Source organism: Portunus trituberculatus, chromosome 35 (assembly GCF_017591435.1).
Source record: "Portunus trituberculatus isolate SZX2019 chromosome 35, ASM1759143v1, whole genome shotgun sequence".
NCBI classification, from domain to species: domain Eukaryota; kingdom Metazoa; phylum Arthropoda; class Malacostraca; order Decapoda; family Portunidae; genus Portunus; species Portunus trituberculatus.
The window spans coordinates 20,857,134-20,876,094 of record NC_059289.1 but is presented as its reverse complement, the minus strand read 5'-3'; the positions used below and the strand labels follow the sequence as shown (position 1 = coordinate 20,876,094).

Sequence of the window (18,961 nt, the reverse complement as noted above, 5' to 3'; positions counted from 1 at the left end):
TCTAAGAATGTACTCGTGGCATATAAGCTAAAAAAGTGGAAATATTTATATATATGTCGAGCGCTCTTCTTTCCCATCTCCATTTCTGGGACAAAAAATAGAAAAGATCATTAATAGGTAAAGCGTAGTTTTAATGCCTTTTTCTTTCCATAAAAATTTATAAATTATATTCATACAGAAAATCACAACAATTAATAGTCTTAAGAAATTAACAGTATAGAGGATATTGTCTGTCATGCACCGAGATTGTTCTATCGAAACGTAAACAAATGTAGCGTGTTAAGAGCCATCGCCACACTCGCTACACAACGACTTCACTATGGATAATACTATGGATATTAGTGAGGATGAACTTAGAAAATGGACAGTGCCAACTCTGAGAAACTTTCTGAGATCAACAGGCATACCAAGTTCTCTTGTTGTGATTCAGTTAGGAAAATTCGGTTTCGGTAATGTTGGCCAGGTTATTTCGGCACAGACTCCGAAAATTATTTTTTTTTATAAATGCTACTCAGTGATATTTGCTCTACGCTTTTTGAGTGGAGCATTATCCTATGCAGAAACTCTGACAATTTTGTGATAAGGTATATATGTACTATTAGACTTACAAAAAATATTTTGATGGGAGACTGGTACATCCATACTTTGCACCATTAGGAACATATATTTGCATATTTTTATGTCATTTTCAATCAGACACATAGATAAATAACCTAACGTTTATGTTATGAGGTATGTAGGCATGAATATCTGTATATATTTTTTTTAATAGGGCTTCCACAAGAGCGACAGTTCGCCGCGATAGGCAGGACCAACTTGTGAATTAAACCAGCTGGCGAACAATGAAAACTACACAGATAGCAATTGGTGCCATTGTTTTACAACTGTTTTTTCCAGTCACTAGGCTTGCAATTTTATTAGTCTCACAATGGCACGTATGAACCCATCTTTTAATAAGAGTGGATAGGGCAAGAAGTTTAGTTAAGATCATTAATGAATGATAGGAAGAGAGTGGGTGGCAGGACAGAACCCAGAGGAACATCACTATTGATAGATTTAGGAGAACAGTGGCCATCTATCACAACTGCAATCGAACGGTCGGAAAGGAAACTTGAGATAAAGTTGCAGAGAGAAGGATAAAAACCATAGGAGGGCAGTTTTGTAATTTATCACTTTAGCACCTTTTAACACACCCCTGAGGATCTGATACACGGTGTCCAGAGCACCGCCCACCAACACACGCTAAGAAAAAAAAAAAAAAGTAAATAAATAAATAAAAAAAAATCGACTTGCCACTACTCTAAACTGATAATAGATTGAACAGGAGGGAAGAAGGAAACCTCACAACTTGCCTGCCTGGCTGCGGCGTGAGTCAGAGCGCCAGATGACGATCAAAATTATATTATATGTTTGAACCTTGACTGCATGAATGGTAGGAACCGAGGAATTTAAATATCATAATTTATGCAGACGTGGCAGGTCATCTCCAGGTGGGCTCATCTGTTCAGCTTCAGCAGTCCAGCAGAGCCCAGTCGGACTCCACTCGGCGGTGGCACACGTCACAACAATGACGGGTCTGGGCGTACGTCTTGCTCTCTGCGCTCATCACCCAGCCTTGTTATGACCGTAAGTGAGGCCTCTCCATGGCAATAGTGAAGGATACTCATGTATGGATCTAGGGGAGTGTGTATTGATGATTGGGGACTTATATGAAGCGTGTAGGGGAGCAACAGGTGGTGTGTGCTGTGTTTGCATCTTCCATTCACATGAACCATCTTTTAGTATTCTGCGTGACTCGTGTCCCGACACTGATTTAGACAGCTGTGTTAGGGAGTGACATTATAACAGTTATAGGCATTCATCGTAAAGTTTCATTAAGAATTGCGCAAAAAACTAGAAGTGCCATTAACTAACTATTGGGATCAAGCAGGTAGGATGGGAGAAGACTGCATGACGTCACAAAAGTGAAACTGACACGCTATTGGTCCCTTTTTGCCCCTACTCCTGTACACCCTAAACATAACCAGCTGTGTTTAGAAAATATTCCACTCTCCTAATAAAGTCGTCCCTCCAGTTCTCCTTGTTTCCCGGCTCCTTCGCAGCTCTATCACTCAGCTGATATGACTTGGGAATAACATAACATAAATAATAGGATAACAAAGGGCCACCAGGGCCCATCTAGGTTATCCTGTATCAGTCGCACAGCGATCTCGTCATCAGTACTTAAAGATACACTTACAAGTACACAATACATTTTATATACTAATTCTAAATATTTGGCCCATTAACAGGGCTAAGTCCTGCAGCGAATTCCTCTACAATCTGTGATCCCCATACATGGGGATCATGTCTTGTTTAACTATAGTAAATTTCTTATAAAAACTATCATGCAGCGCTATACATAATTATAAATCTAATAAATTTAAGTGCTTATCTAATCTGTTTTTAAACATTGTCAAACTAGTGCTATTTACAACCCTCTCTGGCAATGCATTCCAGAAGTCTACCACCCTATGACTAAAGAAATATTTTCTTATATCTAACCTGCAGCCTTGCTTTCTAATCTTCCTGCCATGATTTCTAGTCCTACTTCCCTCCTCTAAGGTAAAGAAAGATCTCACATCTATGTAGTTTGTATCTGAGAACATTTTAAATAACTCTATCATATCCTCTTATACATCTCCTCTCAAATGAAAACATGTTTAATTCCTTTAATCTATCTCTATACTCCAGGCGCTTTAATGCTGGTATCATCCTAGTTGCTCTTCTCTGAACTGCTTCTAACATGTTGATATCCTGCCTATAATGGGGTGACCAGGCCTGTATGCAATACTCTAAATGGGGCCTAACATAGGAATTATATAAGCTACGCACCACTTCCTTACTTTTATAACTAACATTTCTATTTATAAAACCCAGGATCCTATTTGCCCTATTTCTTGCTTCTAAACATTGCTTTGAAAATTTCATAGTCCTGTCTATCACTACTCCTAAATCCTTTCCTTCCTCTACTGCCTCTAGCCAACATCCCTCCATCTCATAGCTTAAAGTTTGTGTTGTCTTTACCTAAATGCATAACCTGACACTTTTTAGAATTAAACTCCATCTGCCACCTGTCTGCCCATGCTATCAGCCTGTCCAGGTCTCGTTGTATTCTGTAATTGTCCTTTTCACCCTGTACTGCACATGCTATCTTAGTATCATCTGCAAACTTTGATACTTTGCTACTAATACCTATTTCTAAATTGTTAATGTACACCAAGAAAAGAAGAGGTCCGAGCACTGATCCTTGGGGTACCCCACTAACCACTTCCTTCCACTCAGACATTGCCCCATTTAATACTACTCTCTGTTTCCTATCAGAAAGCCATTCACTAATCCAATCAACTAACCTACCCCCTATCCCATGTAGTCTCAATTTGTACACTAGCCTCCTATGCGGTACCTTATCAAACGCCTTGCTAATATGATAACAAAAACTAACCTAACCTATCTAACGTAACATAGATAAATATCTAGAACAAGTCTTTCCTCCCTACCTTTACCATCCCCTCCCCAAGAAGAGCAAACTTTGGGACCATGAGTGGAAATGGGGTTTGGGATAAGGAAAGCTAAAAATTGACAATTTTTTCATTTGAAAAATCTAAGGGAAAATATCAACATTTCATAAAAACTATCTTTTTTGCAAAATATTTGCCAATGATTCACTCTAAACTAGCCAGGGGGCTGTCTCCCCCAACCCCTCCCTCTAGACTAACCAGGAGAGCTATAAACCATGGTACAATGAGTTGAAATGTAGGTTCACTGTATCAACTTACGTCTGACAGGGTAAGAGCTCCAACTACCATGCACTGCCTTGCTGATTTTGTTTGATGGATACGATGGTTTGCCCGTCAGAGGGAATGTCCACTGATCAGGCCTGCTTGTCTGGACAGCCCCATAAAAAAATGGTTTGGAAGGTTTAGGTTGAGAGAAAGAGCAGAGAATATATACCTCTAAACCAGACACAATAATTTCTGTTATGTGGTCAGCACACAGAGATGGGTCTCTGACACAGTATCAGTAGTCATTCCAAGGAAAATCAACAAAATGCCAGAAGTACCTCTGATTTTTTTAAAAATACCTCTTGATAAGAAACAAGCCAGATTGTTCCATTTCTCATCTTTGTTGAATAGCCATTAATAGTCACAGTGAGACACATGTAATGAAAAAAAATTACATATGATGGATATTCTTACCAATAGCATCTAACGAAGCAGTAAAATACTCACATTTAGTGATGAAGTACTTTACGGTCAAAATGTTTATTGTGGTTTTATTTGGGGGACGGCCTTAGTGTGTCCTACACAAGCCGTCAAATGTGCAGTGTTTGGTGAGTTTTCTCTAAGTCCAGGGAGCTGCGACGAGCCACAGAGCTCCATCACGCTTAGAAATGAGCACTACACTGACTTGCATTTGTTTATAGCTGGGGTTTATGGGTAACTGCTGAATAGGATTCTTATTGTGTCTATAGTTCTTTTGTCCAATGACGTGCCACCACCTCTTAACAACATGAGCTGCGCCAATGGGAATTTGCTATATGTATTCGTAGGTGGGGCACAGCTGGGCAGACAGGTGCACAAAGACATCTGTGTGCGCAGTTCAGCCATGACCACCATTGACATTAGTTGTAAAAGTTGCGAATTTGATTACTGGGAAATCATCGCTCCTGCTGTCCCCGTGGAGGACAATGATCTTAACGGCAATTGAGAAGAGGATGTCCCACAGCCCCAAAGCAAGGATACGGTAGGTTAGGTTTATGTTAGGGTTAGGTTAGTGTTAGTGCAGGGGGGGATGCAGCCCCCTGGCTAGAAAATATTAGGTTAGGTTTATGTTAGGGTTAGGTTAGTGTTCTAGGGGGGGTTCTAGGGTACGTTAGGTTAGGTTAATGTTTTAGGTGGGATGCGGTGGGTGTGCAGCCCCCCAGCGGGAAAATGTTAGGGTTAGGTTAGTGTCCTAGAGGGGGAAGGTTATGTTATGTAAAACTTCCCTACATTTAGGGATATTTTCCTTGATTTGGAGAAATTTCCCTAGATTTAAGAAAATATCCCTAGATTCAGGGAAATTCTTCAAATATGTAGGGAAATTTTCTTAGATTTTTCAAAAAGCCATATATCACTCATATATGTCTCCCCCCTAAAACCCCTGATTCCCCACAGTGAAGTTTTCTTGACACTTTTAGTTAAAATGACAATACATATACTTTGCAAACTTGCCTTTGTGATATTATCAGTAGCAGTTTGATTGCTAAAGATCGTCTTATAAGAACATCTGTGTCATTATGTCCATCTGTCCCAGTTTAAATGTGAATTATGTGCCTTATAGTCTGTCTCTTTTTTCTCAGTTCAGGTGTATGATCCGATCTTTACAGGTTTGCCAGGTGTGTCAGAATAATGTGTCCAGCACGGAGGGTTGTGGGGGTGTATGCCATTGTGGGTGGCATCCTGATCCATCTCACCCTGGGCAACCTCTACAGCTTTGGTAGGTAGCTCGTGTGTCTGGTGTAGGTAATGCTACCAGAATTTGTTTTCTCGATATTTTGCCACATTAATTTTTCCCAGGTTTATGATACTGTATTAGGGGATGATTCACCCCTAATTTGGCCTCACTACCTTAATATTGATTGTGAGTTATGTGTTCAATATTGCAGTGTCAGGAGTGAATACAGAGATCTTGCATGATAGATAGGTAATGTATTGTCTTCACCAGTTAAGGGGTCTTGTAGCCAGTTGGTGCCAGTTTCAAAGTTGGACATGACAGTTTTGAGCTGCTCCCTTGGTCACTAAGGTAGCATTGGTCTTTTTGCCTTGCTTTGTACATGACTAAACCATCTTCTGTTGTTGCTTTTGGTGTCATCCAGTCTGTATTTCTCTTTTGTTTTGCTTTACTTGATGTACTAGATATCTTTATACATTTTTGTTACTTTACTTCTGCACATCAACTAATTTCAAGTGCTTACAGGTAACATGATGACCTACATGGTGTCCTACATGCACCAGAGGGTTGATCCCACCATCACTTATGCTAACATTCTGTGGGTCAACTCCATCACCACCATGGCTCAAGGTTTCTTCATGGTGTTGGGGGGTCTGCTGGAGAAGCAAGCTGGACCTCAATTGACATGTCTCTTGGGTTGCTCCATTCTCAGGTGAGAGAAAGAGAGAGTGGCTAAGACATATATGGCTTGAGTGGACTCTGTGGGCGATTGTTCAGGGATGCAAGGTCTATGTGCAGGAGAAGTTTAGCTGAAGACTGTTGGCCTGGCCTACTCCATTGTACAGATAATTCCTGATATATGATTGGGTTATGTTCTTGAAAATGCAATTGTAGCACAAATGATTGTGTAGTGGACTCAAGATTAAATGGGAAAAGTGAATATGTTCCAAGACCTTAATACTCATATATGTACACCATAAAACCCATTGAAATCAATCATGAAATATTGTATTTAAATACAGTTATTGCCTGAAGTAACAAAGCACATATTACATAAATAAAAATAAATACAAGAATAAAGCAATAAGATAAAGATGAATAAAAATGATTTATTAGTTATTACTCTCACTGTATTGTTAGGTTCATCCCTCCCAGAGACTGGAGGACCCTTGCTGTAATGTCCCTTCCAAAGCTAAGAGACATGGTAACAGTGTGTATAATTTAATTTCCTTTTTATTATTATTATTATCATTATTATTATTATTATTATTATTATTATTATTATTATTATTATTATTATTATTACTACTACTATTATTGTTATTGTTATTATTATTATTATTATGATTATTATTACTAATATAATTATTGTGATGGTTACTGTTGTTATTTGTTATTTACTTATATGATGCTTCATGTCTTTTTATTCAAAATCATTGGTGGCATCTCTGAGCATTCAGTGCTGCCTAGTTTTTGTTCATTCAGTCACGGGATGTCCACTTCACTGGAGAGTCACAGCCTGACACTTGAGTGTCTGTCATGCTCTGTTTACTTTGCAGTGTCTCCTATGTGCTGGAGCTGTTCCACACACTGTGTTTGTTATAATTCCAACTCCTGGTAATTTTTTAGAACTATATTTGCCCCCCCACTAGAAAAAAAATATCCAGGGTCTTTGTGTGTTCCCTCATCATCCGAGATGATGGGTAACTATGATGCCTCCAAGATGTGACCACACTGTGTTTCATCTTGAGAAACTGAAGGACTTGACATTTGCCCAGGAGTATGCAGTGACAGTCTCCAATCAGTTTAGAGTGCTAAACACCTTGAGGACCTGGTAGAGCTATGGGATACCTTCAAATGTGAAACTCTTAAGGCTGCAAAGGAATGCGTTAGGGAGCGCCCAAGGTCATGGAGTGGCTTTGCCTTGGTAGAGACGCTTGAGGAGACTTGCTAGGAACCGCAACCAGTATGGGGCTCTGTCATGTAGGGCTAGAGCTCTCCTGAGGAGAGACAAGGAGGGGTGTGTCAAGGGTCTCGCTGAGGATGTAGAGTGTCATTTAAATGCTACTGACCTCCGACCTGCCTATCAAACCCTGAAGAAACTCCGTTCCAAGTCTATATCTCAAGCGAGTGGTATCCAAACAGCAGAGGGTTGCCTCGTATTGGACACAGATGGGCAGATGGCTCGAGAGGCACTGTGGGATCTTCTGCGTCTCCATGGGATTCCTACAAGGATTATTGGTCTATTAACTGGCCTCTATTCTGGGACTGTGAGTGCTGTGAAGTGTAGAGGGGGTGTGTCCAGCTTCTTCCCTGTGAATATGGGAGTGAGGCAGGGATGCGTGCTTGCTTCACCTCTTATCAACACTTGCATGGACTGGTTACTAGGCAAAGTTGTAGATCAAAGTCATTGTGGAGCATCTGTTGGCAATACTGAGATTACAGATCTTGTTTTTGCCAATGATGCAGTAATCTTTGCTGAGTCATTGAAGGTTCTGATAATGGCTTTAGAGGCACTGCACGAGGAGGCAAAGCCCTTGGGACTCCAGGTTTCCTGGTCAAGACCAAGGTTCAGGTGTTTGGAGGCTTGCTAGATGAAACAGTACAGTCCGTCCATGCATGTGGCAAGGACATTGAGATCTTGGAAAACTTTACATTGGTAGTGTAGTGGGTTGAGCCAGGAAGTTGTACGGCGGATTGGCCTGGTCCATAGCATTATGGACTCGCTCAGCACGAGTATTTAGCGTTGTTGGTACCTGTGCAGACAGAGGAAGATTCAGATCTTCAAATTGCTGGTGTTGCATGTCTTACTCTATGGTTGTGAGACGTAGACACTGAACACCAATCTGAAGAGGCGAGTTGATGTCTTTGGTACTAGATGCCTTCGCAGGATCATGGGGTACTGCTGGTATGACTTTGTGTCAAATCAGCGTTTGCTCCGTGAGACTGATTCAAGGCTGATTACCCAGAGGCTGATCCTACATATCGGGTTGTCTCCGAAAGGGATAACCCAGCATGGAGGAGGCCAAGGGGACATCCACAGAACTCATGGCTGCAGCAAGTCAATGCCTCTTGCTGGGAGTTACTTGGCACAGGAAGGGAGCCTGCATGAAGACTCGCAAGGCATGACTGCCTGGAATGGCGTCATAGGGTAGGCGAGGCAATGTGTCCCCTGGCGTATGCCCCTCATGATTGATTGATTGATATGTAGGTCTTGGAACACCTTACTATTTTTTGTACTTACAGTAATTGGCCGTGTATCTGGATTATAGCAGCCAATGCCCTGGCGGATACGCGAAATATCTGGATATGTGGAATTTCCTCTCCTAGCCCCTTATAAATTGAGAAAAAAACAAAAAACATGTACATAACCCAAATAGGTAAGAAAACAATGAATGAAAGCACATCAAATGATTGTGTATACAATAATGACTTCCTGGAGTATGATAGAATGATAACATATCAGATACCCGCTTCTCTAGAAAATGTGAAGGTTGGGAGGCGGCGTCATGGCAATGTGCTATTTCACTGCTGAACTGGACACTATCTGAATCAATCATTATTAGTGTGTTAAAGTGAGATAATAATAGTAAAGTATTTATTGCTTGTCGGTACAGCTTTCTACCTCTGTCTCAACATAATCTTTTGTAATGGTGTTATTGTGAGAGCTATGCAATGTAAAGTTGTGATGATGAAGGCAGTAAGAAAAAAAAGTGTTTGAAAAGATCATAACAGTCTTATGATATAGAGAGAGATGGTGGAGAAGCCTGACAGTGAGGCATGGGGTGAGGCAGGGTCTTGGAGGGGGAGATAACACGAATGACGGAGGGGAGAGGGGAGGCCAGAACTGAAAGTCCAGCTGTCTTCCAACAATACATTTGTTTGTTTGTTTCTAGTTGTCTTCTCTTCCTGATGTTTCTCATTCTAATTCTCGTCAACTTATACCTGTCAGGCAAAAATTAGAGAGCTAAATGACACACCTCCCTACTTGACTCCTGGCCACGTACTGTGTAGGGCGTGAGTCAGGCTATGGCACAATCACACAAGACATTTGAAAATGGCTTCCTGATAGGAAGGGTATCTAATTATCAAAAAATAAACTACAGTCAAACCTCGCCCAACATGACAGTTACGTTCCTGAGTTAGACGTGTACGGCGAGATTTGTGTTCGGCGAATAATAGGCTCTATGGGAAAATAGGGGTTACGTTCCCAGATCCTACCCCCAAAAAAAGTTTTTTTACGAAAAGGGCTGAAAAAAACAAAACAAATGAAGTACCAAGCACACATTTTATCTAATTATAGTACTAGTACCTTTAGTTTATTTGCTGGTTGGAGAGGGCTTGAAATATGAAGTGATGGGCCTCTGACTGGCAGATGCTTCCATATGGCGAAAGGTCTCCTTGTACGGCAAAAGAAGCTCCTCAACACCCCTCTTGAACTTACCGTATTTTACGGCTTACAAGACACACTTTTTTTCCTAAAAAATACCCTGAAAAATACTAGTACGTCTTCCAAGATGAATGTTGTATTGTAAGGCAGCATCCAACCTCAAGTGAGCTTGGACACTTGACAGATAGCGACCTGGATTTGTATGTTGAGTCATTACATTATGATGTTAGCTTAAGTACCATTTAATTTAGCCTTTTATATTATGTAAACTCAGTACTTAGGTGTTACAAGTATTTACAATACCATAATCCTTCCTGCAACCTACTCAGCGTGTGGAGAAAACGGGCCGCTCCCTCGTCTCATTGCAACACACATACATGCACACGAACGCACACACATCATGCCAGGTGCCTTTATACCTTTATTAATAGAACATCCAAGTGGCTTACTCATTCAAGCAAGAGTCAAAACTCCACTTGTGAATTGTATTCACATTGATAAAGCCTATGAAGCACGACTGCAAAATAAAATAAATACAAACTGCAGCACTGACGTGTTCGGTTTCGGCGATCGGACAAGTGATTCCGTAATGTAAACAACAGGTCCAAAACATGCCGTCACCCGCCACTAAAACAAGAAGAGATGGACTGTTTCACTGTGTATATGTATTTACCTATGGTGTTTTTATTTACATAGTTTTAAATTTGTGGTGAGTGCTCCAGCAAATTTGTAATGAGTGGTGAAACAATAGTGTCTTGCAGACTCCTTGCTTCTGATGTTTTTGTGTTCAGTGGTCGGGTATATGGTGAATGCGTTCTTGTATGAGAATGACTTTTTTTTCTTAGAAATTTCTTTCAAATATTAGGGTGCGTCTTCCAAGATGCAGCGTCTTGCAAGCCGTAAAATACGGTAATGCTCCTCTCCAGGATGGGATCTGTTTCAGTGAAGAGGGATGTTGCATCTTCCATGACTTTCAGCAAATTACGAAGAGTCAAAGATGCTCGGGAGGGGAGGTCAAGTGCATCCACCAGGACCAGCGGGAGATTCAATCGTGAGTCAAAGTCATGCTCGGCGAAATATGGGATATTTTACCGATTCGTGTATACGTGAGTTTCGTGTTCGGCGAATTTGTGTTCGGCGAGGTTTGACTGTATACCATCTGGTAATTTAGGGTCTGAAGATTTTGGAGATACAATAGTAATCCCAGAATCTTAAATCCCCCAAATTAGATAAATAAATCTTGCATCTTCCTAAAGTCTGAGTTTAATTTTTTTTGGGGGTGGGGAATTCACATAAGTCGGATATATATATACAGTAATCGCCCATGTATCCAGATTATAGCAGCCAAGGCCCTGGCGGATACACGAAATACCCAAATACACGGAATTTCCTCTCCCAACCCCTTATAAATTGAGAAAAAAAGCATGTATATAACCCAAATGGGTAAGAAAACAATGAATGAAAGCACATTAAATGTATAATCTGGAACAAAAAATGGTACATAAGCAGTACAAGGGGTGGTGGGATGTACACCCAACAATAAAGGCAGCGTCACACTAGTACTTTTCTGTCAACTTTCTTTGTCACATTTGTCAACTGTAAACAAACATGGCTGCCCCTTCATTCCCTGCCAGCTGCTGCTATTTTTTCATTGCTGTTTTTGGCCTTTAATGCTCTTTATGAGAAACTTCAGACAGCTTTGTCCACTCATAAACAAGAGAGCAGCTCATCTTGGCCATTTGCTTCTTGGAAGCTCTGCCTTAGAGCATCTCACAGAGAAATGTAAACAAACAACTGAACCACTCTTAGCTACTAGGTTGGAACAATATATATATATATATATATATATATATATATATATATATATATATATATATATATATATATATATATATATTTAATGTATATATATATATATATATATATATATATATATATATATATATATATATATATATATATATATATATATATATATATATATATATATATATATATATATATATATATATATATATATATATATATATACAGAGAGAAGACCCAAAAAGGACGGTTATCTTCATTATATCCACTTCACAACGTTTCGGGAAAGTACATATCCCATCTTCAGGTACAAAAGGGGGCTGTAAAATCACACGTAAAACGTTAAAAAATGACCAGACGCAGTGGTCCTACTACTTGTTCCTCCAACAGGTAAGTGGGGAGGGCGACTGGCTTACCAGTATTTATAGGCTCCTACTCACAAAATGGCAAAATCTAATTGGTTCAATAAGAATTTCCTATCCAATACAAAATATAGTACAAAATTCTAATCTGTCATAGCTAATACACAAAAAAAAAAATTTAAAGGTATGATGTACAACAGTTAGTCTATTACAGAAATATTTTAGTCTGAACGAAATACTCAATGCTGATTGGTTGAAACAAAGTACACGTATACGAACCTCCGACTCCTAACTTTGTTATAATGACCCTATCTCACCTAGTTCGAAACATTAAGAAAAAATTAATAATTTGGTGGCTATTTCTGTACCATTTAACTCTGGCTTTTCTTTCACAATAAATAAAGATTCCGCTATCCTAAGGTCTGAGTTACAATGTGCCCTATACTTTATTTTGAAGTCCTGATCAGAAAAAACATGATTACATTGTAATGCGTGTTCTCTTATATTTGAGAAACTAGGCTCAGTAATATGAGCATTTGTTCTATACGATACTCCCAAGTGCTCAGAAATTCTAATCTTAAGGTTCCGACAGGCGGAACCAATATACCGTGACATACAGTCCGGACATCTAAAACAATATACAATTTTTGAGCACAAAGTAGTAGGCATAGCATCTTTAGATTTAAATAGAGAACCTATGGTATTTTTATTAACAAAAATAAATCTAAAATCAACACTCGGAACATGTTTCTTGAGTAAATGAGACATTGTATTGCGTAAATGGTAACTAAATTGTCCTGAGAAGGGTAATGTAATGTATCTAACTTCTTTGGTTTTATCCTCCACAAAATTGTCAGTGACAAATTTATTTGTGATAAACTTCTTAATTTGTTTCTCTATTAGGTCTTTGGGGTAACCATTAATATGAAAATAATGTCTTAATCTTTCAAGTTCATTATGGAACAAGGGCCAAGTACTACAAATATTGTATGCTCTATGTAGTAAAGTTTTGATGGAATTAATCTTGAAAAGGGAAGGGACAAATGACCCAAAATTCAAGCCCAAACCCGTATAAGTTTCCTTCCTGAACACATCTGTGGAAAGAGATCCATTATTCTTCATGACCATTATATCTAGGAATGGGAGGTTATTATTAGTCTCAAACTCAGAAGTGGAGTTGGCTGTGAGGGAGTCCATTTTTATCTTTAATGACCAATTGTATCAACAAATAGATGGAGTAGCTATGGGTTCCCCTTTGGGACCAACATTAGCAAATACTTTTTTATGCTATCATGAAAAAAGCTGGTTATCTGATTGTCCATCTGAATTCAAGCCAATTAAATACAACCGTTATGTAGACGATTGCTTCCTAGCATTTCAATCTAAGGAACAAGCTCATAAATTCCTTGAGTATCTAAATAAGAAACATAAAAACATATCATTCACTTCCGAGTTTGAGACTAATAATAACCTCCCATTCCTAGATATAATGGTCATGAAGAATAATGGATCTCTTTCCACAGATGTGTTCAGGAAGGAAACTTATATGGGTTTGGGCTTGAATTTTGGCCCTTGTTCCATAATGAACTTGAAAGATTAAGACATTATTTTCATATTAATGGTTACCCCAAAGACCTAATAGAGAAACAAATTAAGAAGTTTATCACAAATAAATTTGTCACTGACAATTTTGTGGAGGATAAAACCAAAGAAGTTAGATACATTACATTACCCTTCTCAGGACAATTTAGTTACCATTTACGCAATACAATGTCTCATTTACTCAAAAAACATGTTCCGAGTGTTGATTTTAGATTTATTTTTGTTAATAAAAATACCATAGGTTCTCTATTTAAATCTAAAGATGCTATGCCTACTACTTTGTGCTCAAAAATTGTATATTGTTTTAGATGTCCGGACTGTATGTCACGGTATATTGGTTCCCCCTGTCGGAACCTTAAGATTAGAATTTCTGAGCACTTGGGAGTATCGTATAGAACAAATGCTCGTATTACTGAGCCTAGTTTCTCAAATATAAGAGAACATGCATTACAATGTAATCATGTTTTTTCTGATCAGGACTTCAAAATAAAGTATAGGGCACATTGTAACTCAGACCTTAGGATAGCGGAATCTTTATTTATTGTGAAAGAGAAGCCAGAGTTAAATGGTACAGAAATAGCCACCAAATTATTAATTTTTTCTTAATGTTTCGAACTAGGTGAGATAGGGTCATTATAACATAGTTAGGAGTCGGAGGTTCGTATACGTGTACTTTGTTTCAACCAATCAGCATTGAGTATTTCGTTCAGACTAAAATATTTCTGTAATAGACTAACTGTTGTACATCATACCTTTGAATTTTTCTCTTTGTGCATTAGCTATGACAAATTAGAATTTTGTACTATATTTTGTATTGGATAGGAAATTCTTATTGAACCAATTAGATTTTGCCATTTTGTGAGTAGGAGCCTATAAATACTGGTAAGCCAGTCGCCCTCCCCACTTACCTGTTGGAGGAGCAAGTAGTAGGACCACTGCGTCTGGTCATTTTTTTAACGTTTTACGTGTGATTTTACAGCCCCCTTTTGTACCTGAAGATGGGATATGTACTTTCCCGAAACGTTGTGAAGTGGATGTAATGAAGATAACCGTCCTTTTGTGGGTCTTCTCTCTCCTGTATTATATATATATATATATATATATATATATATATATATATATATATATATATATATATATATATATATATATATATATATATATATAGGTTACGTTCCTAAAAAAAAAACCTTCATTAAGCGAAACTTTGTTAAGCGAACCGATTATAACAAGTTTAACTCCTGACTTTAACTTCTATTGAGAGTAAACAAAGCAAGAGTGCATCATAGTACAGTGAAAGGTTTAATGAAAGTAAAAATTATGAAGTTAAACATTTAGGCAGTTTGATTTTGTCATTATAATGTACATTAATGTATGTATGTACGTAACTTTATAATGTTGATGATTTTAAATTTATGAAGGGAAGGAGAGTGGAGCGGGAAAGACAATAACTGGCAACCTGTGGAATGTAAACAAAGGGCACATCATTGTATCACATACAAAACTTATGTACCACATTTCCACAAGGCTTTCCATTTTATCCATTGTAGTCATGAGTTCAGATGGTTCTTTTAGCTTGCAAGGAAGATACAGTCTCACCAGCCTTCTTAATAGTCTGCTGACTTGAAAATAGTAGGGACAGTAGATGGAGTCAAGATGGTGGCCAGCAATGCTATTAGTTTTCTGGCCTCTCGTGTCTGTGAATAATATCCAGCTTCACTTTGAGAGTAAGAGACTTCCTGGTCTTCTTAGCAACGCTAGGTGACATTGCAGAGTGTTTTGGTGGTAAGTTGAGCGAGGGAAGACGAGCTGCTGGTGACGCTGCTATTGTTTTGAACAGGGGGAGTGAGTGGTGCTCGTGTTATCCACGAGAGGCGCGGGTGTATTCAAAACCCTGTCGGCTTGCGTGATATGGTGGTGCTTTCAAGCTTGGAAAAAATTACCTGGATAAAACTTTGTTAAAGCGAGTTTGGTGTTCGTTAAACGAGAAGATGGTAGTAAAATGAAACCTTCGTTGTAGCGAAATTTCATTGTGTGAACCCTCGTTAAGCGGGGTTACCTGTATATATATATATATATATATATATATATATATATATATATATATATATATATATATATATATATATATATATATATATATATATATATATATATATATATATATATATATATATATATATATATATATATATATATATATATATATATATATATATATATATATATATATATATATATACAGTATATATATACAGTAGAGCCTCAACTTTCGCGCCTAATTGGTGCTAAAAAATCGGCGTGAAAGTGAAAACCGCGAAAGAGGGGGCATTGACCTTATGGAAAAAATAATAATCGGTTCTGGAGCTATCCATAAAATACCTATGTCTCCATATGAATCTGACAAACAAATACATTCTATTATGAAATACAATTGTACATCAAATAAAAACACCTTACACTGTATGAATGTAGTAATACTTACCTAATATACAAGTATGAGATGCCACCTACTGGGGCCCACTGCTGCTGCAGCTGCTGCTGCTGCCACCACCACCGCCGACACTGTCTCCGCCATTCTGCATTTCTTCCTCTTCCAGTCTCTGATGTAACAATTCCACTCTGTGTTGCCTTTCCACATCTGCCATTTGTTCTCGAATAAATCCAGAGAAATCTTCATCCATGTCAAGCTCAGCATCTTCCGTTGATTCTGCTCCCTCATCAGCTTCCCCTGCTGCTTCCAAAAGACCCTCTGCCACTTCCCTTGGCCTTTGGAAGTAGTGGGTGATTAATGCCTGTTGCCCTTCATAAACTTTTTTATTAAAAAGTTCCCCAATGGTATCAGTGATGTTTCTTAAGCTAGCCAAGAATTTGTCCGTAGTTTCCGAAATATGTTGATGGAAGGTCCGTTGTTTCGAGGTTGAGTGTGTATATATATATATATATATATATATATATATATATATATATATATATATATATATATATATATACAACCCTCGAAATATATAATATATATATATATATATATATATATATATATATATATATATATATATATATATATATATATATATATATATACACACATACATACATACATACATACATATACATACACTCGACCCTTGAAACAACGGACCTCCCATCAATGGATTTCGGAAACTACGGACAAATTCTGGAGTTCGGTTTAATCTATGGACGAATATTAAAATGCGTGCGATTGTCCGTTCCCGGCAAATTATTGTCCGATAGGTGGCAGGTTGGTCACGTCATCAACTGTTGGCCGCCATGTTTTATCTTCAGTTCGTGTGTTTTCAACCAACAGTGAACATTGTCCATGTTCATGTCATCTATTTCAGGTTATTTGTTGTACTTAATGCTTTGTAATACTGCTTGAATGATTTCTTAATGATTACATAGTATTTTATGTACATTTCATACAGTTTTTGCAATCTATGAACAGGGTCGTGCACGCCTTTGTCCATTGTTTCGAGGGTCGAGTTTATATTATATATATATATATATATATATATATATATATATATATATATATATATATATATATATATATATATATATACAGGCAAATCCCGTTTAACGATGGGGTTACGTTCCTAAAAAAACACTTCGTTAAGGGAAATTTCGTTGAGCCAACTGTTTATAACAAGTTTAACCCCTTACTTGAACTTCCACTGAGAGTAAGCAGAGCGAGAGTGCATCATAGTACAGTGAAAGGTTTAATGAAAGTAAAAATTATGAAGTTTAACATTTAGGCAGTTAAATTTAATTTAAGTCATTATAATGTACACTAATGTATGTATGTACGTAGCTTTATAATGTTGATGATCTTAAATTTATGAAGGGAGAGAGAGTGAAACGGGAAAAACACTAACCGCCAACCTGTGGAATGTAAACAAAGGGCGCATCATTGTACCGCATACAAAACTTATGTACCACATTTCCACAAGGCTTTCCATTTTATCCATTGTAGAGTCATGAGTTCAGGTGGTTCTTTTAGCTTGTAAGGAAGATACGGTCTCACCATCCTTCTTAATAGTCTGCTGACTTGAAAATAGTAAAGACAGTAGATGGAGTCAAGATGGTGGCCAGCAATACTATTGTTTTCTTGCCTCTCTCGTGTGTGTGAATAATATCCAGCTTCACTTCGAGAGTAAGAGACTTCCTGGTCTTCTTAGGAATGCTAGGCCACATTGCAAGGAGTTTTGGTGGGAAGTTGAGCGAGTGAAGACGAGCTGCTGCTGACGCTGTTATGGGAGTGAGTGGTGCGTGTTGTCCACGAGAGGCTTGATCTTGATCTTGATCTTGATTCTACAGGTGTCCCAGGATTTCTCCTGAGGCAGGCCTTAGGATTTGCGGCTGCTAGTGTATTCAAAAGCTTGTCGGCTTGCGTGATACGTTGGGGCTTTCAAACTTGGAAAAAAATTACCTTGATAAAACTTTGTTAAAGTGAGTTTGGTATTCGTTAAATGAGCAGATGGTAGTAAAATGAAACCGTTGTAGCGAAATTTCGTTGTGTAACTCGCTGTAACGAAGTTTTATCCAGGTAATTTTTTTTTACAAATTTGAAAGCCCCACTGTATCATGCAAGCTGACAGGCTTTTGAATACATCAGGAGCTGCTGGTACTAAGGCCTGCCTCAGGAGAAATCCTGAGACACCTATAGAATAAAGATCAAGATCAAGCCTCTCGTGGACAACACAGGCTTTGCCGATACAAAGGCCTGACTCAGAAGAAATTCTGTGTCACCTGTAGCATCAAGATCAAGATCAAGATCACACGCACCACTCACTGCCCAGTCAAAACATAACAGCGTCACCAGCAGCTCATCTTCCTTAGTTCAACTTACCACCAAAACCCCTGCAATGTGGCCTAACGTTCCTAAGAAGACCAGGAAGTGTCTTACTCTCGAAGTGAAGCTGGGTATTATTCACAGACAAGAGAGAGGCCAGAAAACTAATAACATTGCTTCTCACCATGGCTTGACTCCATCTACTGTCTACTATTTTCAAGTCAAGATACTCTATTAAGAAGGCTAGTGAGACCTCATCTTCCTTGCAAGCTAAAAGAACCACCAGAACTTGTGACTCTACAATGGATAAAATGGAAAGCCTTGTGGAAATGTGGTACATAAGTTTTGTATGCAGTACCATGATGCGCACTTTGTTTACATTCCACAGGTTGGCGGTTAGTGTATTTCCCATTTCACTCTCCCTCCCTTCATAAAGTTAAGATCATCAACATTATAAAGTTATGTACATACATACATTAGTGTACATTATAATGACTTAAATTAAACTACATA

General features: G+C 38.3%; 1 protein-coding gene across 12 annotated transcripts in view; it reads left to right on the top strand.

The window, feature by feature from the left end:
• Nucleotides 1–1,462: 1,462 nt before the first annotated feature.
• Nucleotides 1,463–18,961, top strand: part of LOC123513306 (oxalate:formate antiporter-like) — a 97,578-nt gene continuing 80,079 nt past the window's right edge. For 8 of the 12 annotated variants that reach the window (XM_045270408.1, XM_045270411.1, XM_045270406.1 and 5 more), the window contains exons 1-3: nucleotides 1,471–1,626; nucleotides 5,411–5,520; nucleotides 6,001–6,187. In XM_045270408.1, coding sequence (XP_045126343.1) covers nucleotides 5,433–5,520; nucleotides 6,001–6,187 — 275 coding nt within the window. In that variant the 5' untranslated portion in view covers nucleotides 1,471–1,626; nucleotides 5,411–5,432. Of the gene's footprint in view, nucleotides 1,627–5,410; nucleotides 5,521–6,000; nucleotides 6,188–6,615; nucleotides 6,680–18,961 lie in introns of those variants that run through there. The other 4 variants (XM_045270405.1, XM_045270409.1, XM_045270412.1 and 1 more) reach the window with 4 other exon arrangements.